At 43.0% G+C, this 23,093-nt stretch overlaps 1 protein-coding gene, 2 long non-coding RNA genes and 1 pseudogene across 6 annotated transcripts; 3 read left to right on the top strand and 1 right to left on the bottom strand.

Moving 5' to 3' along the window:
- The first annotated feature begins 808 nt into the window (after positions 1-808).
- Positions 809-3,629, top strand: LOC125594717 (annotated as a pseudogene).
- A 5,851-nt stretch (positions 3,630-9,480) lies between these two features.
- On the bottom strand, positions 9,481-10,345 carry LOC125594715. The gene is made up of 2 exons (XR_007329969.1): positions 10,303-10,345; positions 9,481-9,976 (listed from the first exon to the last, which is right to left on the bottom strand). It is a non-coding gene; the product is annotated as an uncharacterized LOC125594715 (long non-coding RNA).
- A 207-nt stretch (positions 10,346-10,552) lies between these two features.
- LOC125594716 lies at positions 10,553-11,414 on the top strand. Its single transcript, XM_048770799.1, has 2 exons — positions 10,553-10,661; positions 10,900-11,414. Exons 1-2 carry the CDS (start codon positions 10,553-10,555, stop codon positions 11,412-11,414), a joined length of 624 nt encoding a protein of 207 aa, XP_048626756.1.
- A 3,936-nt stretch (positions 11,415-15,350) lies between these two features.
- On the top strand, positions 15,351-17,052 carry LOC125594714. Of its 4 annotated transcripts, none has more exons than XR_007329968.1 (5): positions 15,351-15,723; positions 15,949-16,183; positions 16,335-16,492; positions 16,579-16,765; positions 17,012-17,052. It is a non-coding gene; the product is annotated as an uncharacterized LOC125594714 (long non-coding RNA). The 4 variants fall into 4 exon arrangements; XR_007329967.1 differs by having other exon boundaries at positions 16,949-17,038; XR_007329965.1 differs by lacking the exon at positions 17,012-17,052 and having other exon boundaries at positions 16,579-16,883.
- Positions 17,053-23,093: the final 6,041 nt, after the last annotated feature.

The following is a 23,093-nucleotide window of genomic DNA, read 5'->3' as shown; positions in this document are numbered from 1 at the left end:
TGACCGAGATAGATTGTTTTTCATAGTATAATAGACTTCCAATTTTTTTTAATAACATAAGCCTATTATATATATTTTTAAATATACTGCTATCTATGTTTCCAAACAACATTATTCTTTTTTATACTCATATCCATGTTTCCAAATAATTCTCAAATGTATTTTAGTTTTAATAATATAGATTTTTAGAAATACCACAAGCTAAGTACCACTTGTCCAAAATACCACCAATCAAAAAATATACTAACATTTAAGTTTAGGTTTTAGTGATTATCGTTTAAGGTTTGGTATTAAGGGATTAGAGTTGGGTTTGTAAACTCTCTATAAATATTTTTTAAAAATAGCATTTTTATATGAATTAAGGGGTTAACATATCTATTAATTATGTCCAAAATAAAATTGGTGTAAATGGGTTGGAAATTTAATTGGGGAGATCATAAAAGATACGGGTTTAAATGAGACGAGTTTATAAGCATTTTTATATCTCTACCAAAATATTTGATGTATTGTTTACTAACTTTACGATATAAAATATTTGGTGGTTTCAAAGGGCGGATCACAGTATAGCAATAAATTAATATCTGAAATTTTAGAATTTCTGTGATTGAAAAAAAAGGAAAGAAAAATGTGGGTGTGAAAAAGTTTTCTACTGTAAAACTGATCATAAGTGAAGGGCCGAACCTGTCAATTCAAAACTTACAGGGCTAAATTGTAATTCAAAAAGAGTTAACGCTTTGAAATGCGAAGTTAAGTTAGGACAGAGCACCGTTAAGCAACCGCACTACTGATCAGCTCGCCGCCGCAATGATCTAAAACCGTCCATTCGAGGGCAAAAGCCGCGAATCCATGGACTCATCATCTCGTCTCCGACATTCTCCGCTCTATCCCCAGATTCTTCTTCATCTCCCCACCTTCCATCGGTCGTCAAAACGGTTTCCATCACCGATCACCGTTAAAACAGAGAAACCTCCGTGAAGAATCAGTACGACGCCGTCTCGAAGTCCTAGTCCTAGGTCCCGGGGGGTATATGGATCCTAAGAAAGCGTCTCTCGGTTTGCAGAAAGCAACGGAGTTCTTCTTCTGGATCGAGGCGCAGTTGCAGAGACATGGCGTGTTTGTTCACCAAAGGAAACGACTTTCAAGGTCTCTGGGAGTCTTTCGACGGAGGAAGAAGTGTTGTCACCATGGCGTCTATAACCTGTTTGATGAAATGTCTAGGAGAAGAAGGTTTTGTGAAAGAGGCGTTTTACAGGATGAAAGAGTATCACTGCAAACCCGATGATGTTTACGCTTACAATACAATCATCAACGCTCTTTGCAGAGTAGGGAACTTCAAAAAGGCTAGATTCCTGTTGGATCAGATGCAGTTACCGATAACTGTAGATATGGGATGCAGAAAGGCGATAAGGAGGAGGATGTGGGAAGCTAATAGAATGTTTAGGGAAATGCTGTTCAGAGTGTTTGCACCTGATGTGGTTACTTACAACTGCTTGATCGATGGATGCTGTAAAACTAACAGGATTGGTCGTGCGTTGGAGCTGTTTGAAGATATGAAGAAGAGAGAGTGTGTCCCAAACAGTGTGACCAATGAGATAGAACGTGGGGTTGAGATGATGAGTATGATGGGTCACGGTGTACCTGGTTCAAGCACGAACACGCCGCTGATTCACGCTCTTGTTGAGACAAGGAGAGTGGCAGAGGCTCGTGGAGATGGTGGAGGCCGGGTTGGTTCCTAGAGAGTATACATATAAGTTGGTGTTGGATGCTTTGACCTCAGAAGGAATGATGGTACATAAGAGAATGAGACAAGGAATAGACCAGAGATATAGAAGCGCCATGGAGATCAAACCGGTCATGTCCCGAAAAGAGGATTTTCATAAGAACCATGAAAAATGATTTTTTCTTCTTTTCCTGCTCAAACCTTGTATTGTGCTACTATCTCTCCAGTCTTCTCATCCGAACAAGGGCTCTCTCGTAAAATCACTACGTGTAAGTATCTGGGTTTACTCCAATCAACTCGATTTCATCACTCTGTAGTTCGATTGACAACTTTGTGACCGTGTGTGATGGGTTTTACCCTAGTATCCCAAAGGTTTTTCTTTTGCTTTTGCACATTTGAAATCTATTATCGGTAAGCTAGTCGCTGATCTGAGGGCTGTTTATAGTGTGATAGGGAAATCTATGTTCATTACCTGTATCTGTAACTTTTTGCAGGAAGCTGCTACTACACTGTCACAAATCGAGCAGCCTTTAGTTACTGAAACTGTGAGCAAGAAACAAGCTCTGAAACTGCTTGAAGCTGAGCTGAAACCGCTGAAGAAATCCATTATCAAGCATGACCTTCTTAAGAATCGTTGATAACGACGTGAATCTATTAGTTACTGTTTGCGTCAGTGAGAGCTTTCGGATTCTGGCACCTGAGCCACCTTTTGAAGACAAGTATCTCAGGGTATAAACATTTCCTTTAGCCCCTTTTCATTTATGGCTCCTGTTTGTGTAGTAGTCACTTGCATCTTTGTGGAACTTACAGCGTTAGTAGTACTAGGTTCGGTTTTGTCAGGTGGGTTATTTTTTTTTAACATGTGGTATCCTAATTTCAGGATATCTTCAACCTCTTTCTTGCTGAGTTCTCTGATACTGTAAGCCCCTACTTCTCGAGAAGGGCAAAGATCTTGAAGACAGTTTCTCGATAGCAAATGTTGTATGCTAATGCTGGACGTGGACTGCCATGACTTAACACGTTTTTCTCTGTTGTGAGGTAAGAGATGAAACATTTTGTTTTTGTACTGTTACGAGACTACTCTGGTGTATTCATGATCATTTTTTTTTTCCTTCTCGTTACAGGGAGCACTATCAACAGAATTTAGTTCATCAGAAGAATGCTAAAGTGCAGCAGCGAGAGGCTAACACGCAGCAAGCGCAACAAAGTTTATTCAATGACATTCTAACCATAATGACTGATACTCTGAAAGAAGAGGCGAGTTCGTCACTTGTCGGTGTTATTCTTCAAAATCTAGTGAAGGAGGGAAAGGTATGGATGTACAGAGATTAATTATCTATCGATTATGATTTGCACAATTCTGAAGATCAAATACTGGTATTTATTATGCATTTGCGCTTTAATAAACGTGTGATCTTACTTTTCTGTACTTGTTTTCGTCGCCTCATCTACACTAACAGTATTCGCTTATCTCTTAAAATCTGGTGCTCACAGATCCCGAGGGTTCGCAAACCTTATGTTGCTCACTTTATTAGTTTAATCTGATGCTTGCTTCAGGATCAAGATGTAGAAGAAGTGAAAAAAAAAAAAAAACAGAAAAGCTATTTAGTACAGCTTTCAGCTTTCTTTCCAGACGCCTCTAAGGCAGAAGATTTCTTTCACAAATTCGACCAAATGGACGACACCTCAATTTCTTTCACTGCAAACTGAAAGAATATGCCCCACTATTCTTGCGGAATATTATTCTGTTTGTAACAACTCCTATATTGTAGGAATAGTTAGCTCTCACGTGTAACAGCTTGGCTGATATATACCTTTGTAATCTTGTGAATACAAAGGGAATCATTCAAATCATTCAAACTAACATCAGAGCAGGATTCTTCTTGATCCTTCTTTCTTTCATCTTTCATTTTCGTTTGCTATCTCCCAAACACTCTTCTACAATCACAGTATCATGGCTACGGTTGAGAGAGCATTTGGAGTGACAAACTGTGACACCCCGATTTACATAATAAAATATTACGATTAATAAATAGCTCTGATACCAAAATGTGACACCCGTCACTTTCGAAATAGTAAAAATAATACGATAAATACAGATATCTGAAATATCCATATATAAAATAAAATCCGAAACATAAAGTACGACATAAACCGAGAGTCTGAAATACGAAATAACATAAACGATAAAAGTTCAAAGGCCTAGAGGCCCGATAACGATAAAAGCGATAAAATGATAGAAGCCCAAAAGCCCAATAGCACCGGTTCGAAAATCACTCCAGCTCGTCGGTCCCACCTGAAAGGGGGAAATAAGGAGGGGTGAGCGACAGGGGAATTGCCCAATGAGGTATGAGATGCTAAACCGCAAACCACTGACTCAGTTCATAGCACTACAACTATGTAGGCCTAGCTCTAGCATGAAGCAAACACGGTGTCTATTACACCACACAGAACAATCACATATGTCTAGTGGACTAGACATGCTACAACCAATGCGATAATAGCATACCACATTTCCTCATAAGGATATAAATATATATAACTCTACAGGCGTCGCTAGCACAGTAGTCCACACTGCACCCCGCAAATCTCTAAGGCGTCGTAAGTACAAACGTCTCTGTACCCCCGCAAATCTCCACAAACATGGCAGCCAGTGCAAACGTCTCTGCACCCCGCAAAACTCCTCAAACATAGGCAGCTAGTGCAAACGTCTCTGCACCCCGCAAATCTCCAAAACATGGACTCGCATATATATACATATATATAACAATTCTTAACATCAATCAATTCAATCATCCGTTGAATCCTCTATTATCCTATTTCCGGTTTAACAATCAATAATAATAATAAACAAGCAAGACTCTCAAACAGACTCGATTCACAGAGACGGATCATGTTTTGAAACTAAACTTTTCATAACGGTAGTACTAAACTAGCTCGGGATTTAACGGAGTAGCCCTCACCTTAGCAATGAAGAGAAGTGGTATATATGAACTCCAGCTGCTCAAATGGACTCCAAATCTTAAATCAGATCGAAATTTTGAGTCAAAACGCCTTTCGAACGGTTTAAAACAGGTATTTACGGAAAAGTCAACACGCTGGTCAAAAATCAATTATTTAATTAATTAATTAATTAATTAATTAATCCGGTTTATCCTAACCGATTTCCAATTGATTTTAACCGACCGGTTTAACCTAACCGAATTGAAATCAATTTAAACCGGCTAACCAACCGGTTAACCGAGTCAACCGAGTTGACTCACCGGGTCGACTCGGCCGAGTTGGCGAGTCGCCGGCGAGTCACCGGTGTCGGTCACCGGCGGCGACGGCGGAGCTACGGCGGCGGCTTACCGGTAAGTTGGCCGGCGGTGACGGCGGAGCTGCAGCGGTGACGGCGGAGCTGCGGCGGAGGACGGTGGTCCGGCGGCGGAGCTGCGGCGGAGAACGGTGGTCCGGCGGCGGCGCATGTATCTCACGCGCGCGCAGAGGCGAAACTTCTGGAGGCGCGTACGGCTTCGTCCGGGCTCCGATTGCAGCGCGGTTGGTGTCTACGGCTTCGTCTCGTCGAGAGGAACACGATGGTGGTCTTGGATTCACGAGATTCGCAACAGTTAAGAAGTTATGGCCGATTTACTGAACGGACGAAAACAAAGCTTAAGAGGCGGCGGTTTCCGGCGATTCTCAGCTGTGGCGAACGGTGGTGACAAGCTTGGCGAAATCTCAGCGTGCGGTGGCTCCGGCGATGAGCTCTCTCTCTCCCTCTCTCTCTCTCTCTTTTAAAGAAAAATAAATTGACCTTTGGGGATAGTTTGGGGTTGGGGTCATTACAATTCTCACTTACAAGGATTTCGTCCCCGAATTCAATTCATAAGCTGACATGCCCAATCTCAACATAACAAAACCTCGAATACTAATCCTCGCTCGGCCTTTCTGGTCTCCTCCTGAGTCTTATCTCTCTCCCAACGAACTCGGACAAACACGGTCGAGATTCCCTGAATTGTTTTCAGTTGATGATCCGAAATCTCCAATAGATGATAAAGTCCATAAAATCTTTATGAACTCACTTGACATCTACTGCAAAATAAATTATGGCGCCTTCTCAACTTTCGCAATGCTGTCATATGAACCAAGTCATAAAAGGCTGATACACTGCTGATAAAATAAAGGATACAATCCCATGTGCCTCGGTTTAAGTTCCTTTATCTTCTGAGTCTTAGGTCCCTCCTGAAATGTCCTTATTTTCAGGTATATTAAGTCGCCCATATGTAGCTCCAAATATTTACGGCGCTTAGCTGCATAAATCTTCTGACGTCATGGGCTTCCGAAAGCCCATCATTGAGCATTTCCATTTGCTCAGCCGTCTTTTGAACCATTAATACTTTTAACTCATGTCGCTCCCCCACTTTGGTCCGGCAAAGTGGTATACGATAAGGCCTACCATAAAGAACCTCTTATAGCGATATCTCATTACTCAAATGATTGTTGTCGATGTAGGCAACTTTGTTAGATGTATATGCTTTCCGAACTTCTATCCCACTGGAAGATGCAATTCCTGAACATATCCTTTAAGTTCTGAGTAGTCATCTCTGACTGAGAATTTGTCAACGGGTATAAGCCGTATTCATATGGACCTTTGTCCCAAGCACCTTCCCAAAGGCTCTCCGAAATGCAGACGCGAACTCTCATCCCAATCCAATACAATGCTGATAGGAACTCCATGAAACCTCATAATCACGCTGATGTAGGTTTGCGCCAACTGCTCAACACTGATTGTCTTCTTAATTGCTAGGAAATGGGCTGACTTGGTAGGTCTATCCATGACTACCTATGTGGCATCCTTTCCACATATGGTGATTTAAAATCCAATAACATTGTCCATAATCACCATGCCTCATTTCCACTCAGGCAAAAGAAAGCTCAAAAATAACATAATAGATAACTGATCCTCTGTAATAGTAATATGACATGTCTGACACCGCGACGCAATGTAGTTACACTCTCTTCATATTACACCAATTATAGTTAACTCTTCATATCTTTGTACCCTTTGGTGTTCCCGATGGGTAGAGAAACACGAGTGATGTGTTTGCCGTAAGATCCCTTTTCTTAACAGCTTATCGTCAAACACACAAACTCGGTTTCAGTACAAGTACATCCTGCTCAAAGCTGTATGATATCCAATACTCTCAATCTCGATCTGCTCAACCAAATCCATAATGCTAACTTGTGTTTGCGTATCCTCCATAGCAAAACTGCCTGCTCCAAAGTCCCAAGGACATTTGTCTCTCCATTGACAGTAATGACACCCAATATGAAACTAGCAAATCTTCCAGTAAACTCATGAACCTCCCTGGTTCCTGAGAAACAGTTCATACGCCTACCCAAGGCATTTATCACCTGGTTGTCCTTACCAGATGGTAGGCGATATCCAAACTATAGTCTGCTACAAACTCAATCCAACTGCACTGTCCAATTACAAGTTTTTAATGAATGAAGATGAATTTCATATTCTAATGATCCGAGAGAATCTGAACTTCCTTCCCGTACAATTATGATTTCCAAAACTATAACATAAATACCACTGCAGCCACTCCGAATCATGAATAGGGTAGTGGGTCTCGTGAGGTCTCAACTGATGCGATGCATATGCAATGAACTGATCCTTATGCATCAATACACAATCCAATAACGCTCAACATGCTCCCTCTATTACAAAAACAAATCAAAGGGGTCGTTGATGAGTACAATCGCGCACTTGTCCAAGTGTTCGCGAAAGACATCATTCATAAGCTTCTCAAATGCTATCGTTGCATTCGTCGATCCAAAATGATATCACCAAAACTCATAATATCCAGAGCGTATACGAAAACTCACATTCCGTACATACTCCTCAACTATAGCAATCTGATGATGTCCTGATGTCAAGACAACCTTCGAGAACCATGATCCTCCATGTAGATAATCCAAAAATTCATCAATACGATGGTTACCATGTTCAAGTCTATGTAGTCGATACAAAGTTTGAAACTCCCATCTTTCTTCCTTACAAACAATGATGATGTTCCCCACAGTAAAGTGCTCGGTCTGATAAAACCCTTGTCTGATGAATCTTCAACATGCTCTTTCAGCTTGGTCATCTCTGTTGGTGCTAATCGGTATAGAACTTGTGAAACCGGTGTTGTTTGCTCCAAACAAATTGCAAGAGCGTCTCATGTGTCTTGTGGCGGCCGTTCCAAAGGTCACAAATATATCCTCATACTCTGCAATAACCGGAAGATCCTGCAGCTCATGCTGACCATAGAAATGATCACCCAATCCAATTACTCCCCATATCCAATAACTTCTCTGCATGTAGCATGTATGCAATAAAAAATTTCATCTGCTCCAGCAATAGGAACTCTTGCCCTCAGGCAATCCAACACTTCTCGAGGTCATGACAGTCAATCCATCCCAAGGATGACATCGTAAAAAGCATAGCTCCATCTCTGACGAGTCTCTGAACCAATTGTCCTTCCAAGCATAACTGGTACACTATGATGAATATAAATGAGGCAACAGGTCACCACGATGAATATAAATAGTTTCCAACGTCCTATGTCAGCTATCCGAACTGACACATCTCTGACACGATCAACAATGCCAAAAACTGGCAAACCTACCAAGCATAACTCCAATATGAACACAACGTAAGCTGCCGCACCCCAAATCCAAAAGTGAACCCCACGAGTTTACAAAATAACCATGCCTCCAAGGCAGTCAATATATCATACACACGAATAACACATGCCAACTCATGGCTCACATCTCATACCACATAAACTCCAGTAACAAAAACTCGTGGAGCGATGGCTTGAAGTTTGGGTGGTGGCAACAACGTCACACATCCACATACCGACAATCTCCGAATAAGGCTGACGAAACTGATACACACCTGAGCAATACGTTAAACTGTGACATCATCATCCACCTGTCAAACATCTGGCAGAAATCATGTTGGCTAGAAAACGGATGACGATGAGTAACTCATCGTCAATAAAAAGACAATTTGATTAGAAGTTACTGAACCGAATGGTGCTATTTATTTTCATTTTCAAAATTCCCAAATCCCCGAAAATATTTTGAAATCGTCTAAAATCGTGTAAACCGAATAAAACCGAATAAACAAAGGTCTCCAAAATCGCCATCCCGGGTCGGAGCCGGGATGGAACCCGCTCTGATACCAAAATGTGACACCCCGATTTACATAATAAAATATTACGATTAATAAATAGCTCTGATACCAAAATGTGACACCCGTCACTTTCGAAATAGTAAAAATAATACGATAAATACAGATATCTGAAATATCCATATATAAAATAAAATCCGAAACATAAAGTACGACATAAACCGAGAGTCTGAAATACGAAATAACATAAACGATAAAAGTCCAAAGGCCTAGAGGCCCGATAACGATAAAAGCGATAAAATGATAGAAGCCCAAAAGCCCAATAGCACCGGTCCGAAAATCACTCCAGCTCGTCGGTCCCACCTGAAAGGGGGAAAGAAGGAGGGGTGAGCGACAGGGGAATTGCCCAATGAGGTATGAGATGCTAAACCGCAAACCACTGACTCAGTTCATAGCACTACAACTATGTAGGCCTAGCTCTAGCATGAAGCAAACACGGTGTCTATTACACCACACAGAACAATCACATATGTCTAGTGGAATAGACATGCTACAACCAATGCGATAATAGCATACCACATTTCCTCATAAGGATATAAATATATATAACTCTACAGGCGTCGCTAGCACAGTAGTCCACACTGCACCCCGCAAATCTCTAAGGCGTCGTAAGTACAAACGTCTCTGTACCCCCGCAAATCTCCACAAACATGGCAGCCAGTGCAAACGTCTCTTCACCCCGCAAAACTCCTCAAACATAGGCAGCCAGTGCAAACGTCTCAGCACCCCGCAAATCTCCAAAACATGGACTCGCATATATATACATATATATAACAATTCTTAATATCAATCAATTCAATCATCCGTTGAATCCTCTATTGTCCTATTTCCGGTTTAACAATCAATAATAATAATAAACAAGCAAGACTCTCAAACAGACTCGATTCACAGAGACGGATCATGTTTTGAAACTAAACTTTCCATAACGGTAGTACTAAACTAGCTCGGGATTTAACGGAGTAGCCCTCACCTTAGCAATGAAGAGAAGTGGTATATATGAACTCCAACTGCTTAAATGGACTCCAAATCTTAAATCAGATCGAAATTTCGAGTCAGAACGCCTTTCAAACGGTTTAAAACAGGTATTTACGGAAAAGTCAACCCGCTGGTCAAAAATCAATTATATAATTAATTAATTAATTAATTAATCCGGTTTATCCTAACCGATTTCCAATTGATTTTCACCGACCGGTTTAACCTAACCGAATTGAAATCAATTTAAACCGGCTAACCAACCGGTTAACTGAGTCAACCGAGTTGACTCACCGGGTCGACTCGACCGAGTTGGCGAGTCGCCGGCGAGTCACCGGTGTCGGTCACCGGCGGCGACGGCGGAGCTATGGCGGCGGCTTACCGGTAAGTTGGCCGGCGGTGACGGCGGAGCTGCGGCGGAGGACGGAGGTCTGGCGGCGGAGCTGCGGCGGAGAACGGTGGTCCGGCGGGGGCGCGTGTACCTCACGCACGCGAAGAGGCGAAACTTCTGGAGGTGCGTACGGCTTCATCCGGGCTCCGATTGCAGCGCGGTTGGTGTCTACGGCTTCGTCTCGTCGAGAGGAAGACGATGGTGGTCTTGGATTCACGAGATTCGCAACGGTTAAGAAGTTATGGCCGATTTACTGAACGGACGAAAACAAAGCTTAAGAGGCGGCGGTTTCCGGCGATTCTCAGCTGTGGCGAACGGTGGTGACAAACTTGGCGAAATCTCAACGTGCGGTGGCTCCGGCGATGAGCTCTCTCTCTCTCTCTCTCTCTCTCTCTCTCTCTCTCTCTCTCTCTCTCTCTCTCTCTCTCTCTCAAAGAAAAATAAATTGACCTTTGGGGATAGTTTGGAGTTGGGGTCATTACACAAACATCAAAACACACATCCCAGTGGTGTTGGATCTAGACGTGTTCAACTACGATGCGTGGAGAGAATTATTTCTCACGCACTGCTTGACATTTGATCTCTTAGGTCATGTCGAGGGTACAGCTGTACCAGATGATGACAACGACGTTTTATGGAGGAAGCGCGACGGCCTTGTCAAGCTCTGGATTTACGGGACGCTTGCACCACCGCTGTTCAAATCATCCTTCAAAACTGGTGGAACAGCCCGCGACGTGTGGCTGCGCATAGAGAACCAATTCCGAAACAACAAGGAGTCTCGGGCTATTCAGCTTGACAATGATCTCAGGACGAAGGAGATAGGGAATCAAACGGTTCGCGAGTTTTCTCAGGAACTCAAGTCAATCGCTGATCTACTTGAGAACGTTGATGCCCCTGTTTCAGACAAGACACTTGTCATGTACATGCTCAACGGGTTAAATGAGAAATTTGACCACATCATTAATGTGATCAAGCATCAGAAGCCTTATCCAACGTTTGAAGAAGCTCGCAACATGCTTGAGCTAGAAGAAACCCGGTTGAAGAAGTCTACCAAAGTCACTGCCTCACACAAAACAATGCCTCTTCCTCTACGGCGCTTGTAACCGCTGACTCCACCTCCCGCCCAGAAACTCAGCAACGCCAACATAATCAAAACAGAGGAAACAGAGGTAATAGGCGAGGATCTCGTGGAAGGGGCCGCAACAACTTTAATCAGCGGCAGAACTACATGAACTGGAACATGCCACCTCAGTACTGGAATGTCCCATTCAACAACTGGCAGCAGCAGCAATTCAATCCATTGATGTCTTATCCATCAAACGCCATGCAACAACGCTCATTCTCACCACGACCAACAACTACATCACCACAAGAGGCACACATGATGGATAACAACTACCAACCTACGCAAGACTTCTCAGAGATGTTCAATACCATGACTCTCCAGGAACCTAGCAGCAACTGGTACATGGATTGAGGAGCTACTTCACACCTCACTTCAACGCCAGGTAACCTACAGTCTGTTGATAAACTGAACACCAAACACACTGTCATTGTTGGAAACGGCTCTTCTATCCCTATTCTATCTAGTGGAAATTCATTCCTTCATTCCACTTCTCGTCCTTTAAATCTAAACAATGTTCTTGTTGCACCGAATATAATCAAAAACTTAATCTCTGTAAGAAAATTTACCAGAGATAATTGGTGTTCTGTTGAGTTTGATCCATTTGGTTTTTCTGTGAAGGATCTTCAGTCTCAGAAAACCCTACTCCGCAGTGAAAGCTCTGGAGAACTCTATTCGGTCCCGTCGCATCTCCAGCGAGCTCAAGAACACTTAGCTTTTATTTCAGCTACTCCTTCTTTATGGCATAAGCGTTTGGCACACGCAAATAATGAGAAATTAAAATCTCTCATCTCTTCTAGCTCTTTCATTTGTAATAAGGACAGCATTCCCTTTTGTACTGCTTGTCAACTGGGTGAACACATTAAACTTCCTTTCTCTCAGTCATCAACTAAAACTTCAAAACCGTTTGAAATAATTCACTCTGATATTTGGACATCTCCAATATCAAGCCTAAGCGGTATTAAGTATTATGTTCTATTTCTTGATGACTATTCTCACTTTGTTTGGGTCTATCCTTTGAGACAAAAGAGTGAAGTGTTTTCTAAATTCCTTCACTTTACTACTTATGTTAAGAACCAATTTGAGGCAAATATAAAAGCTCTTCAATGTGATAACGGGGGGGGGGGGGGGGGGGGGGAATATCACAATTCTCAGTTCACTAAACACTTTGATCAAAATGGGATCCTTTTCAGGTTTACATGTCCCTACACTTCGCAGCAAAATGGCAAAGCTGAAAGAATGATTCGCACTTTAAACAATGCCATCCGATCTCTTCTCTTTCAAGCTCAGATGTCGCCAACGTTTTGGGCCGAAGCTCTTCACGTTGCGTGTCATATCACAAACATTTTGCCCTCATCCTCTATTAACAAGCAAAGCCCTCATCAAGTTCTTTATGGTAGCCCACCCACATACGATCATCTTCGTGTGTTTGGATGTTTGTGTTTCCCTAACGTCAATCATTCCAACCTTCACAAGCTGGCTGCTCGCTCAAAGCCATGTCTGTTTTTGGGCTACCCTGTCAATCAACGTGGATATCAGTGTCTAGACCTCAAAACCAACCAAATAATAATGTCAAGACACGTTATCTTCGACGAGTCTACTTTTCCTAAAGCTCAAAACACCTCCTCTCCCCAAACCACGTACACCTTTCTTGATTCTACAACATCGCCTATGTTTCAGTCTATCCTTCAAAACCAATCTCTTTTGCCACCAAACACTATACCTCAAACAACAACTCCACCAGCTGTTCCACACGCTCCACCTCAAACTAGAGTCATTCCTCAAGCTCCTGCTCCGAGGATGACAACTCGTGGTCAGCTAGGTATAGTCAAGCCAAAGAAAATCTTCTCTCTTCTTACTTCCTCTGCCTCTTGCGTTCCAAACAATCATCAAAAAGCTTTGTTAGATCCCAATTGGAATCTAGCAATGACAGAAGAATATGATGCTCAGGTTATCAATAAGACATGGAGGCTTGTACCTCGGCCAGTAGGTGCTAACATAATTAACTCTTTGTGGCTCTATAAGTTGAAACTTGATGCAGAGGGCAGACCAAAGAGACACAAAGCACACTTGGTAGCAAATGGAAAGTCGCAAGAAGAGGGGATAGACTACGACGAGACCTTTAGTCCAGTGGTGAAACCGGCGACAATCAGAACGGTGCTCAATGAAGCGCTAAGAAGAGGATGGGAGATGAGGCAATTAGACGTCAAGAATGCGTTCCTTCATGGCACGATCACGGAGGACATATACATGCATCAGCCTCCCGGTTTTGTAGACAAGCAACATCCGCATCACGTATGTAAATTGGACAAGGCATTGTATGGCCTCAAGCAGGCCCCTCGCCCATGGAATGCTCGCTTCAGCACATTTCTTCAGCGTCTCGGGTTTGTAACTACAAAATCTGATGCATCTCTCTTTGTTTACAAAAACAACAACGATCTTGCCTATCTCCTCTTGTACGTTGATGACATTATCCTCACCGGCTCAAGCTCTTCATTACTACAGAGGATCATTACAAGTCTACAAAAAGAATTCCCAATGACCGATATGGGCAAACTCAGTTATTACATGGGAATCAAGGTAGAATACAACAATGCTGGCATGTTTCTGTCACAGAAAAGTTATGCAACAGAGATCATCGAGAGAGCTGGTATGTCAGAGTGCAAGCCGGTATCAACTCCAACTGACGTCAACTCAAAACTGTCTGCGGAACCAGGAGACAAAATCGCAAATCCTAAACAGTACAGAAGCCTCGCAGGTGCTCTTCAGTATCTCACCTTCACGCCCCGACTTGGCCTATGCGGTGCAGCAGGTATGCCTCTTTATGCATGATCCAAGAACGCAACACTTGAACGCACTTAAACGAATCATACGCTATGTTCAAGGCACGAAGGGGCATGGCTTACAAATGTATAAGTCGACATCTAACAGCATCACAGCCTACTCTGATGCGGACTGGGCTGGCTGTCCGGACACACGACGATCTACTTCAGGTTACTGTGTCTACATTGGCGACAACCTCATCACCTGGTCATCCAAACAGCAACAAACGGTCTCTCGCTCCAATGCCGAAGCAGAATACAGAGGCGTGGCGAAGACGGTTGCAGAGACGTCCTGGATACGCAACTTACTCTTGGAGCTTCATCGCCCAGCTTCTAGCGCCACTCTTGTTTTCTGTGATAACATCAGCTCTGTATACCTCTCAGCCAACCCGGTAAAGCACCAGCGCACCAAACATGTCAAATTAGACATTCACTTTGTTAGGGAAAAGGTCGCGTTAGGTCAAGTCAAGGTGCTACACGTTCCAACGGCATATCAATATGCGGATATCTTCACAAAGGGCCTGCCTACCTCGTTGTTCAATGACTTCAGAACCAGTCTCACCGTCCGACAACCGAACGCTTAGACTGAGGAAGGGTGAAAGAATATGCCCCACTATTCTTGCGGAATATTATTCTGTTTGTAACAACTCCTATATTGTAGGAATAGTTAGCTCTCACGTGTAACAGCTTGGCTGATATATACCTTTGTAATCTTGTGAATACATCAAGGGAATCATTCAAACTAACACAAACCCGATGATGTTTACGCTTACAATACAATCATCAACGCTCTTTGCAGAGTAGGGAACTTCAAAAAGGCTAGATTCCTGTTGGATCAGATGCAGTTACCGATAACTGTAGATATGGGATGCAGAAAGGCGATAAGGAGGAGGATGTGGGAAGCTAATAGAATGTTTAGGGAAATGCTGTTCAGAGTGTTTGCACCTGATGTGGTTACTTACAACTGCTTGATCGATGGATGCTGTAAAACTAACAGGATTGGTCGTGCGTTGGAGCTGTTTGAAGACATGAAGAAGAGAGAGAGTGTCCCAAACAGTGTGACCAATGAGATAGAACGTGGGGTTGAGATGATGAGGATGATGGGTCACGGTGTACCTGGTTCAAGCACGAACACGCCGCTGATTCACGCTCTTGTTGAGACAAGGAGAGTGGCAGAGGCTCGTGGAGATGGTGGAGGCCGGGTTGGTTCCTAGAGAGTATACATATAAGTTGGTGTTGGATGCTTTGACCTCAGAAGGAATGATGGTACATAAGAGAATGAGACAAGGAATAGACCAGAGATATAGAAGCGCCATGGAGATCAAACCGGTCATGTCCCGAAAAGAGGATTTTCATAAGAACCATGAAAAATGATTTTTTCTTCTTTTCCTGCTCAAACCTTGTATTGTGCTACTATCTCTCCAGTCTTCTCATCTGAACAAGGGCTCTCTCGTAAAATCACTACGTGTAAGTATCTGGGTTTACTCCAATCAACTCGATTTCATCACTCTGTAGTTCGATTGACAACTTTGTGACCGTGTGTGATGGGTTTTACCCTAGTATCCCAAAGGTTTTTCTTTTGCTTTTGCACATTTGAAATCTATTATCGGTAAGCTAGTCGCTGATCTGAGGGCTGTTTATAGTGTGATAGGGAAATCTATGTTCATTACCTGTATCTGTAACTTTTTGCAGGAAGCTGCTACTACACTGTCACAAATCGAGCAGCCTTTAGTTACTGAAACTGTGAGCAAGAAACAAGCTCTGAAACTGCTTGAAGCTGAGCTGAAACCGCTGAAGAAATCCATTATCAAGCATGACCTTCTTAAGAATCGTTGATAACGACGTGAATCTATTAGTTACTGTTTGCGTCAGTGAGAGCTTTCGGATTCTGGCACCTGAGCCACCTTTTGAAGACAAGTATCTCAGGGTATAAACATTTCCTTTAGCCCCTTTTCATTTATGGCTCCTGTTTGTGTAGTAGTCACTTGCATCTTTGTGGAACTTACAGCGTTAGTAGTACTAGGTTCGGTTTTGTCAGGTGGGTTATTTTTTTTTAACATGTGGTATCCTAATTTCAGGATATCTTCAACCTCTTTCTTGCTGAGTTCTCTGATACTGTAAGCCCCTACTTCTCGAGAAGGGCAAAGATCTTGAAGACAGTTTCTCGATAGCAAATGTTGTATGCTAATGCTGGACGTGGACTGCCATGACTTAACACGTTTTTCTCTGTTGTGAGGTAAGAGATGAAACATTTTGTTTTTGTACTGTTACGAGACTACTCTGGTGTATTCATGATCATTTTTTTTTTCCTTCTCGTTACAGGGAGCACTATCAACAGAATTTAGTTCATCAGAAGAATGCTAAAGTGCAGCAGCGAGAGGCTAACACGCAGCAAGCGCAACAAAGTTTATTCAATGACATTCTAACCATAATGACTGATACTCTGAAAGAAGAGGCGAGTTCGTCACTTGTCGGTGTTATTCTTCAAAATCTAGTGAAGGAGGGAAAGGTATGGATGTACAGAGATTAATTATCTATCGATTATGATTTGCACAATTCTGAAGATCAAATACTGGTATTTATTATGCATTTGCGCTTTAATAAACGTGTGATCTTACTTTTCTGTACTTGTTTTCGTCGCCTCATCTACACTAACAGTATTCGCTTATCTCTTAAAATCTGGTGCTCACAGATCCCGAGGGTTCGCAAACCTTATGTTGCTCACTTTATTAGTTTAATCTGATGCTTGCTTCAGGATCAAGATGTAGAAGAAGTGAAAAAAAAAAAGAAACAGAAAAGCTATTCTGTACAGCTTTCAGCTTTCTTTCCAGACGCCTCTAAGGCAGAAGATTTCTTTCACAAATTCGACCAAATGGACGACACCTCAATTTCTTTCACTGCAAACTGAAAGAATATGCCCCACTATTCTTGCGGAATATTATTCTGTTTGTAACAACTCCTATATTGTAGGAATAGTTAGCTCTCACGTGTAACAGCTTGGCTGATATATACCTTTGTAATCTTGTGAATACATCAAGGGAATCATTCAAACTAACATGGTATCAGAGCAGGATTCTTCTTGATCCTTCTTTCTTTCATCTTTTTTTCGTTTGCTATCTCCCAAACACTCTTCTACAATCACAGTATCATGGCTACGGTTGAGAGAGCATTTGGAGTGACAAAATGTGACACCCCGATTTACATAATAAAATATTACGATTAATAAATAGCTCTGATACCAAAATGTGACACCCGTCACTTTCGAAATAGTAAAAATAATACGATAAATACAGATATCTGAAATACCCATATATAAAATAAAATTCGAAACATAAAGTACGACATAAACCGAGAGTCTGAAATACGAAATAACATAAACGATAAAAGTCCAAAGGCCTAGAGGCCCGATAACGATAAAAGCGATAAAATGATAGAAGCCCAAAAGCCCAATAGCACCGGTCCGAAAATCACTCCAGCTCGTCGGTCCCACCTGAAAGGGGGAAAGAAGGAGGGGTGAGCGACAGGGGAATTGCCCAATGAGGTATGAGATGCTAAACCGCAAACCACTGACTCAGTTCATAGCACTACAACTATGTAGACCTAGCTCTAGCATGAAGCAAACACGGTGTCTATTACACCACACAGAACAATCACATATGTCTAGTGGAATAGACATGCTACAACCAATGCGATAATAGCATACCACATTTCCTCATAAGGATATAAATATATATAACTCTACAGGCGTCGCTAGCACAGTAGTCCACACTGCACCCCGCAAATCTCTAAGGCGTCGTAAGTACAAACGTCTCTGTACCCCCGCAAATCTCCACAAACATGGCAGCCAGTGCAAACGTCTCTTCACCCCGCAAAACTCCTCAAACATAGGCAGCCAGTGCAAACGTCTCAGCACCCCGCAAATCTCCAAAACATGGACTCGCATATATATACATATATATAACAATTCTTAATATCAATCAATTCAATCATCCGTTGAATCCTCTATTGTCCTATTTCCGGTTTAACAATCAATAATAATAATAAACAAGCAAGACTCTCAAACAGACTCGATTCACAGAGACGGATCATGTTTTGAAACTAAACTTTCCATAACGGTAGTACTAAACTAGCTCGGGATTTAACGGAGTAGCCCTCACCTTAGCAATGAAGAGAAGTGGTATATATGAACTCCAACTACTTAAATGGACTCCAAATCTTAAATCAGATCGAAATTTCTAGTCAGAACGCCTTTCAAACGGTTTAAAACAGGTATTTACGGAAAAGTCAACCCGCTGGTCAAAAATCAATTATATAATTAATTAATTAATTAATTAATCCGGTTTATCCTAACCGATTTCCAATTGATTTTCACCGACCGGTTTAACCTAACCGAATTGAAATCAATTTAAACCGGCTAACCAACCGGTTAACTGAGTCAACCGAGTTGACTCACCGGGTCGACTCGACCGAGTTGGCGAGTCGCCGGCGAGTCACCGGTGTCGGTCACCGGCGGCGACGGCGGAGCTATGGCGGCGGCTTACCGGTAAGTTGCCGGCGGTGACGGCGGAGCTGCGGCGGAGGACGGAGGTCTGGCGGCGGAGAACAGTGGTCCGGCGGGGGCGCGTGTACCTCACGCACGCGAAGAGGCGAAACTTCTGGAGGTGCGTACGGCTTCGTCCGGGCTCTGATTGCAGCGCGGTTGGTGTCTACGGCTTCGTCTCGTCGAGAGGAACACGATGGTGGTCTTGGATTCACGAGATTCGCAACAGTTAAGAAGTTATGGCCGATTTACTGAACGGACGAAAACAAAGCTTAAGAGGCGGCGGTTTCCGGCGATTCTCAGCTGTGGCGAACGGTGGTGACAAACTTGGCGAAATCTCAACGTGCGGTGGCTCCGGCGATGAGCTCTCTCTCTCTCTCTCTCTCTCTCTCTCTCTCTCTCTCTCTCTCTCTCTCTCTCTCTCTCTCTCTCTCTCTCTCTCTCTCTCTCTCTCTCAAAGAAAAATAAATTGACCTTTGGGGATAGTTTGGAGTTGGGGTCATTACACAAACATCAAAACACACATCCCAGTGGTGTTGGATCTAGACGTGTTCAACTACGATGCGTGGAGAGAATTATTTCTCACGCACTGCTTGACATTTGATCTCTTAGGTCATGTCGAGGGTACAGCTGTACCAGATGATGACAACGACGTTTTATGGAGGAAGCGCGACGGCCTTGTCAAGCTCTGGATTTACGGGACGCTTGCACCACCGCTGTTCAAATCATCCTTCAAAACTGGTGGAACAGCCCGCGACGTGTGGCTGCGCATAGAGAACCAATTCCGAAACAACAAGGAGTCTCGGGCTATTCAGCTTGACAATGATCTCAGGACGAAGGAGATAGGGAATCAAACGGTTCGCGAGTTTTCTCAGGAACTCAAGTCAATCGCTGATCTACTTGAGAACGTTGATGCCCCTGTTTCAGACAAGACACTTGTCATGTACATGCTCAACGGGTTAAATGAGAAATTTGACCACATCATTAATGTGATCAAGCATCAGAAGCCTTATCCAACGTTTGAAGAAGCTCGCAACATGCTTGAGCTAGAAGAAACCCGGTTGAAGAAGTCTACCAAAGTCACTGCCTCACACAAAACAATGCCTCTTCCTCTACGGCGCTTGTAACCGCTGACTCCACCTCCCGCCCAGAAACTCAGCAACGCCAACATAATCAAAACAGAGGAAACAGAGGTAATAGGCGAGGATCTCGTGGAAGGGGCCGCAACAACTTTAATCAGCGGCAGAACTACATGAACTGGAACATGCCACCTCAGTACTGGAATGTCCCATTCAACAACTGGCAGCAGCAGCAATTCAATCCATGGATGTCTTATCCATCAAACGCCATGCAACAACGCTCATTCTCACCACGACCAACAACTACATCACCACAAGAGGCACACATGATGGATAACAACTACCAACCTACGCGAGACTTCTCAGAGATGTTCAATACCATGACTCTCCAGGAACCTAGCAGCAACTGGTACATGGATTCAGGAGCTACTTCACACCTCACTTCAACGCCAGGTAACCTACAGTCTGTTGATAAACTGAACACCAAACACACTGTCATTGTTGGAAACGGCTCTTCTATCCCTATTCTATCTAGTGGAAATTCATTCCTTCATTCCACTTCTCGTCCTTTAAATCTAAACAATGTTCTTGTTGCACCGAATATAATCAAAAACTTAATCTCTGTAAGAAAATTTACCAGAGATAATTGGTGTTCTGTTGAGTTTGATCCATTTGGTTTTTCTGTGAAGGATCTTCAGTCTCAGAAAACCCCACTCCGCAGTGAAAGCTCTGGAGAACTCTATTCGGTCCCGTCGCATCTCCAGCGAGCTCAAGAACACTTAGCTTTTATTTCAGCTACTCCTTCTTTATGGCATAAGCGTTTGGCACACACAAATAATGAGAAATTAAAATCTCTCATCTCTTCTAGCTCTTTCATTTGTAATAAGGACAGCATTCCCTTTTGTACTGCTTGTCAACTGGGTGAACACATTAAACTTCCTTTCTCTCAGTCATCAACTAAAACTTCAAAACCGTTTGAAATAATTCACTCTGATATTTGGACATCTCCAATATCAAGCCTAAGCGGTATTAAGTATTATGTTCTATTTCTTGATGACTATTCTCACTTTGTTTGGGTCTATCCTTTGAGACAAAAGAGTGAAGTGTTTTCTAAATTCCTTCACTTTACTACTTATGTTAAGAACCAATTTGAGGCAAATATAAAAGCTCTTCAATGTGATAACCGGGGGGGGGGGGGGGGGGGAATATCACAATTCTCAGTTCACTAAACACTTTGATCAAAATGGGATCCTTTTCAGGTTTACATGTCCCTACACTTCGCAGCAAAATGGCAAAGCTGAAAGAATGATTCGCACTTTAAACAATGCCATCCGATCTCTTCTCTTTCAAGCTCAGATGTCGCCAACGTTTTGGGCCGAAGCTCTTCACGTTGCGTGTCATATCACAAACATTTTGCCCTCATCCTCTATTAACAAGCAAAGCCCTCATCAAGTTCTTTATGGTAGCCCACCCACATACGATCATCTTCGTGTGTTTGGATGTTTGTGTTTCCCTAACGTCAATCATTCCAACCTTCACAAGCTGGCTGCTCGCTCAAAGCCATGTCTGTTTTTGGGCTACCCTGTCAATCAACGTGGATATCAGTGTCTAGACCTCAAAACCAACCAAATAATAATGTCAAGACACGTTATCTTCGACGAGTCTACTTTTCCTAAAGCTCAAAACACCTCCTCTCCCCAAACCACGTACACCTTTCTTGATTCTACAACATCGCCTATGTTTCAGTCTATCCTTCAAAACCAATCTCTTTTGCCACCAAACACTATACCTCAAACAACAACTCCACCAGCTGTTCCACACGCTCCACCTCAAACTAGAGTCATTCCTCAAGCTCCTGCTCCGAGGATGACAACTCGTGGTCAGCTAGGTATAGTCAAGCCAAAGAAAATCTTCTCTCTTCTTACTTCCTCTGCCTCTTGCGTTCCAAACAATCATCAAAAAGCTTTGTTAGATCCCAATTGGAATCTAGCAATGACAGAAGAATATGATGCTCAGGTTATCAATAAGACATGGAGGCTTGTACCTCGGCCAGTAGGTGCTAACATAATTAACTCTTTGTGGCTCTATAAGTTGAAACTTGATGCAGAGGGCAGACCAAAGAGACACAAAGCACACTTGGTAGCAAATGGAAAGTCGCAAGAAGAGGGGATAGACTACGACGAGACCTTTAGTCCAGTGGTGAAACCGGCGACAATCAGAACGGTGCTCAATGAAGCGCTAAGAAGAGGATGGGAGATGAGGCAATTAGACGTCAAGAATGCGTTCCTTCATGGCACGATCACGGAGGACATATACATGCATCAGCCTCCCGGTTTTGTAGACAAGCAACATCCGCATCACGTATGTAAATTGGACAAGGCATTTTATGGCCTCAAGCAGGCCCCTCGCCCATGGAATGCTCGCTTCAGCACATTTCTTCAGCGTCTCGGATTTGTAACTACAAAATCTGATGCATCTCTCTTTGTTTACAAAAACAACAACGATCTTGCCTATCTCCTCTTGTACGTTGATGACATTATCCTCACCGGCTCAAGCTCTTCATTACTACAGAGGATCATTACAAGTCTACAAAAAGAATTCCCAATGACCGATATGGGCAAACTCAGTTATTACATGGGAATCAAGGTAGAATACAACAATGCTGGCATGTTTCTGTCACAGAAAAGTTATGCAACAGAGATCATCGAGAGAGCTGGTATGTCAGAGTGCAAGCCGGTATCAACTCCAACTGACGTCAACTCAAAACTGTCTGCGGAACCAGGAGACAAAATCGCAAATCCTAAACAGTACAGAAGCCTCGCAGGTGCTCTTCAGTATCTCACCTTCACGCCCCGACTTGGCCTATGCGGTGCAGCAGGTATGCCTCTTTATGCATGATCCAAGAACGCAACACTTGAACGCACTTAAACGAATCATACGCTATGTTCAAGGCACGAAGGGGCATGGCTTACAAATGTATAAGTCGACATCTAACAGCATCACAGCCTACTCTGATGCGGACTGGGCTGGCTGTCCGGACACACGACGATCTACTTCAGGTTACTGTGTCTACATTGGCGACAACCTCATCACCTAGTCATCCAAACAGCAACAAACGGTCTCTCGCTCCAATGCCGAAGCAGAATACAGAGGCGTGGCGAAGACGGTTGCAGAGACGTCCTGGATACGCAACTTACTCTTGGAGCTTCATCGCCCAG

The sequence above is a fragment of the Brassica napus genome, assembly GCF_020379485.1.
Source record: "Brassica napus cultivar Da-Ae chromosome C3 unlocalized genomic scaffold, Da-Ae chrC03_Random_46, whole genome shotgun sequence".
Lineage (NCBI taxonomy): Eukaryota > Viridiplantae > Streptophyta > Magnoliopsida > Brassicales > Brassicaceae > Brassica > Brassica napus.
The sequence above is the reverse complement of the archived record's forward strand: the minus strand, read 5'-3'. Positions and strand labels throughout refer to the sequence as shown.

Excerpts from the sequence above, each read along its gene's own strand:
- LOC125594716 (XM_048770799.1), top strand. The coding sequence starts at position 10,553 with ATGGCCGATTTACTGAACGGACGAAAACAAAGCTTAAGAGGCGGCGGT. Across the intron at positions 10,662-10,899 it reads TGGCGAAATCTCAACGTGCG|GTCATGTCGAGGGTACAGCT; the intron begins GTGGCTCCGGCG and ends TTGATCTCTTAG.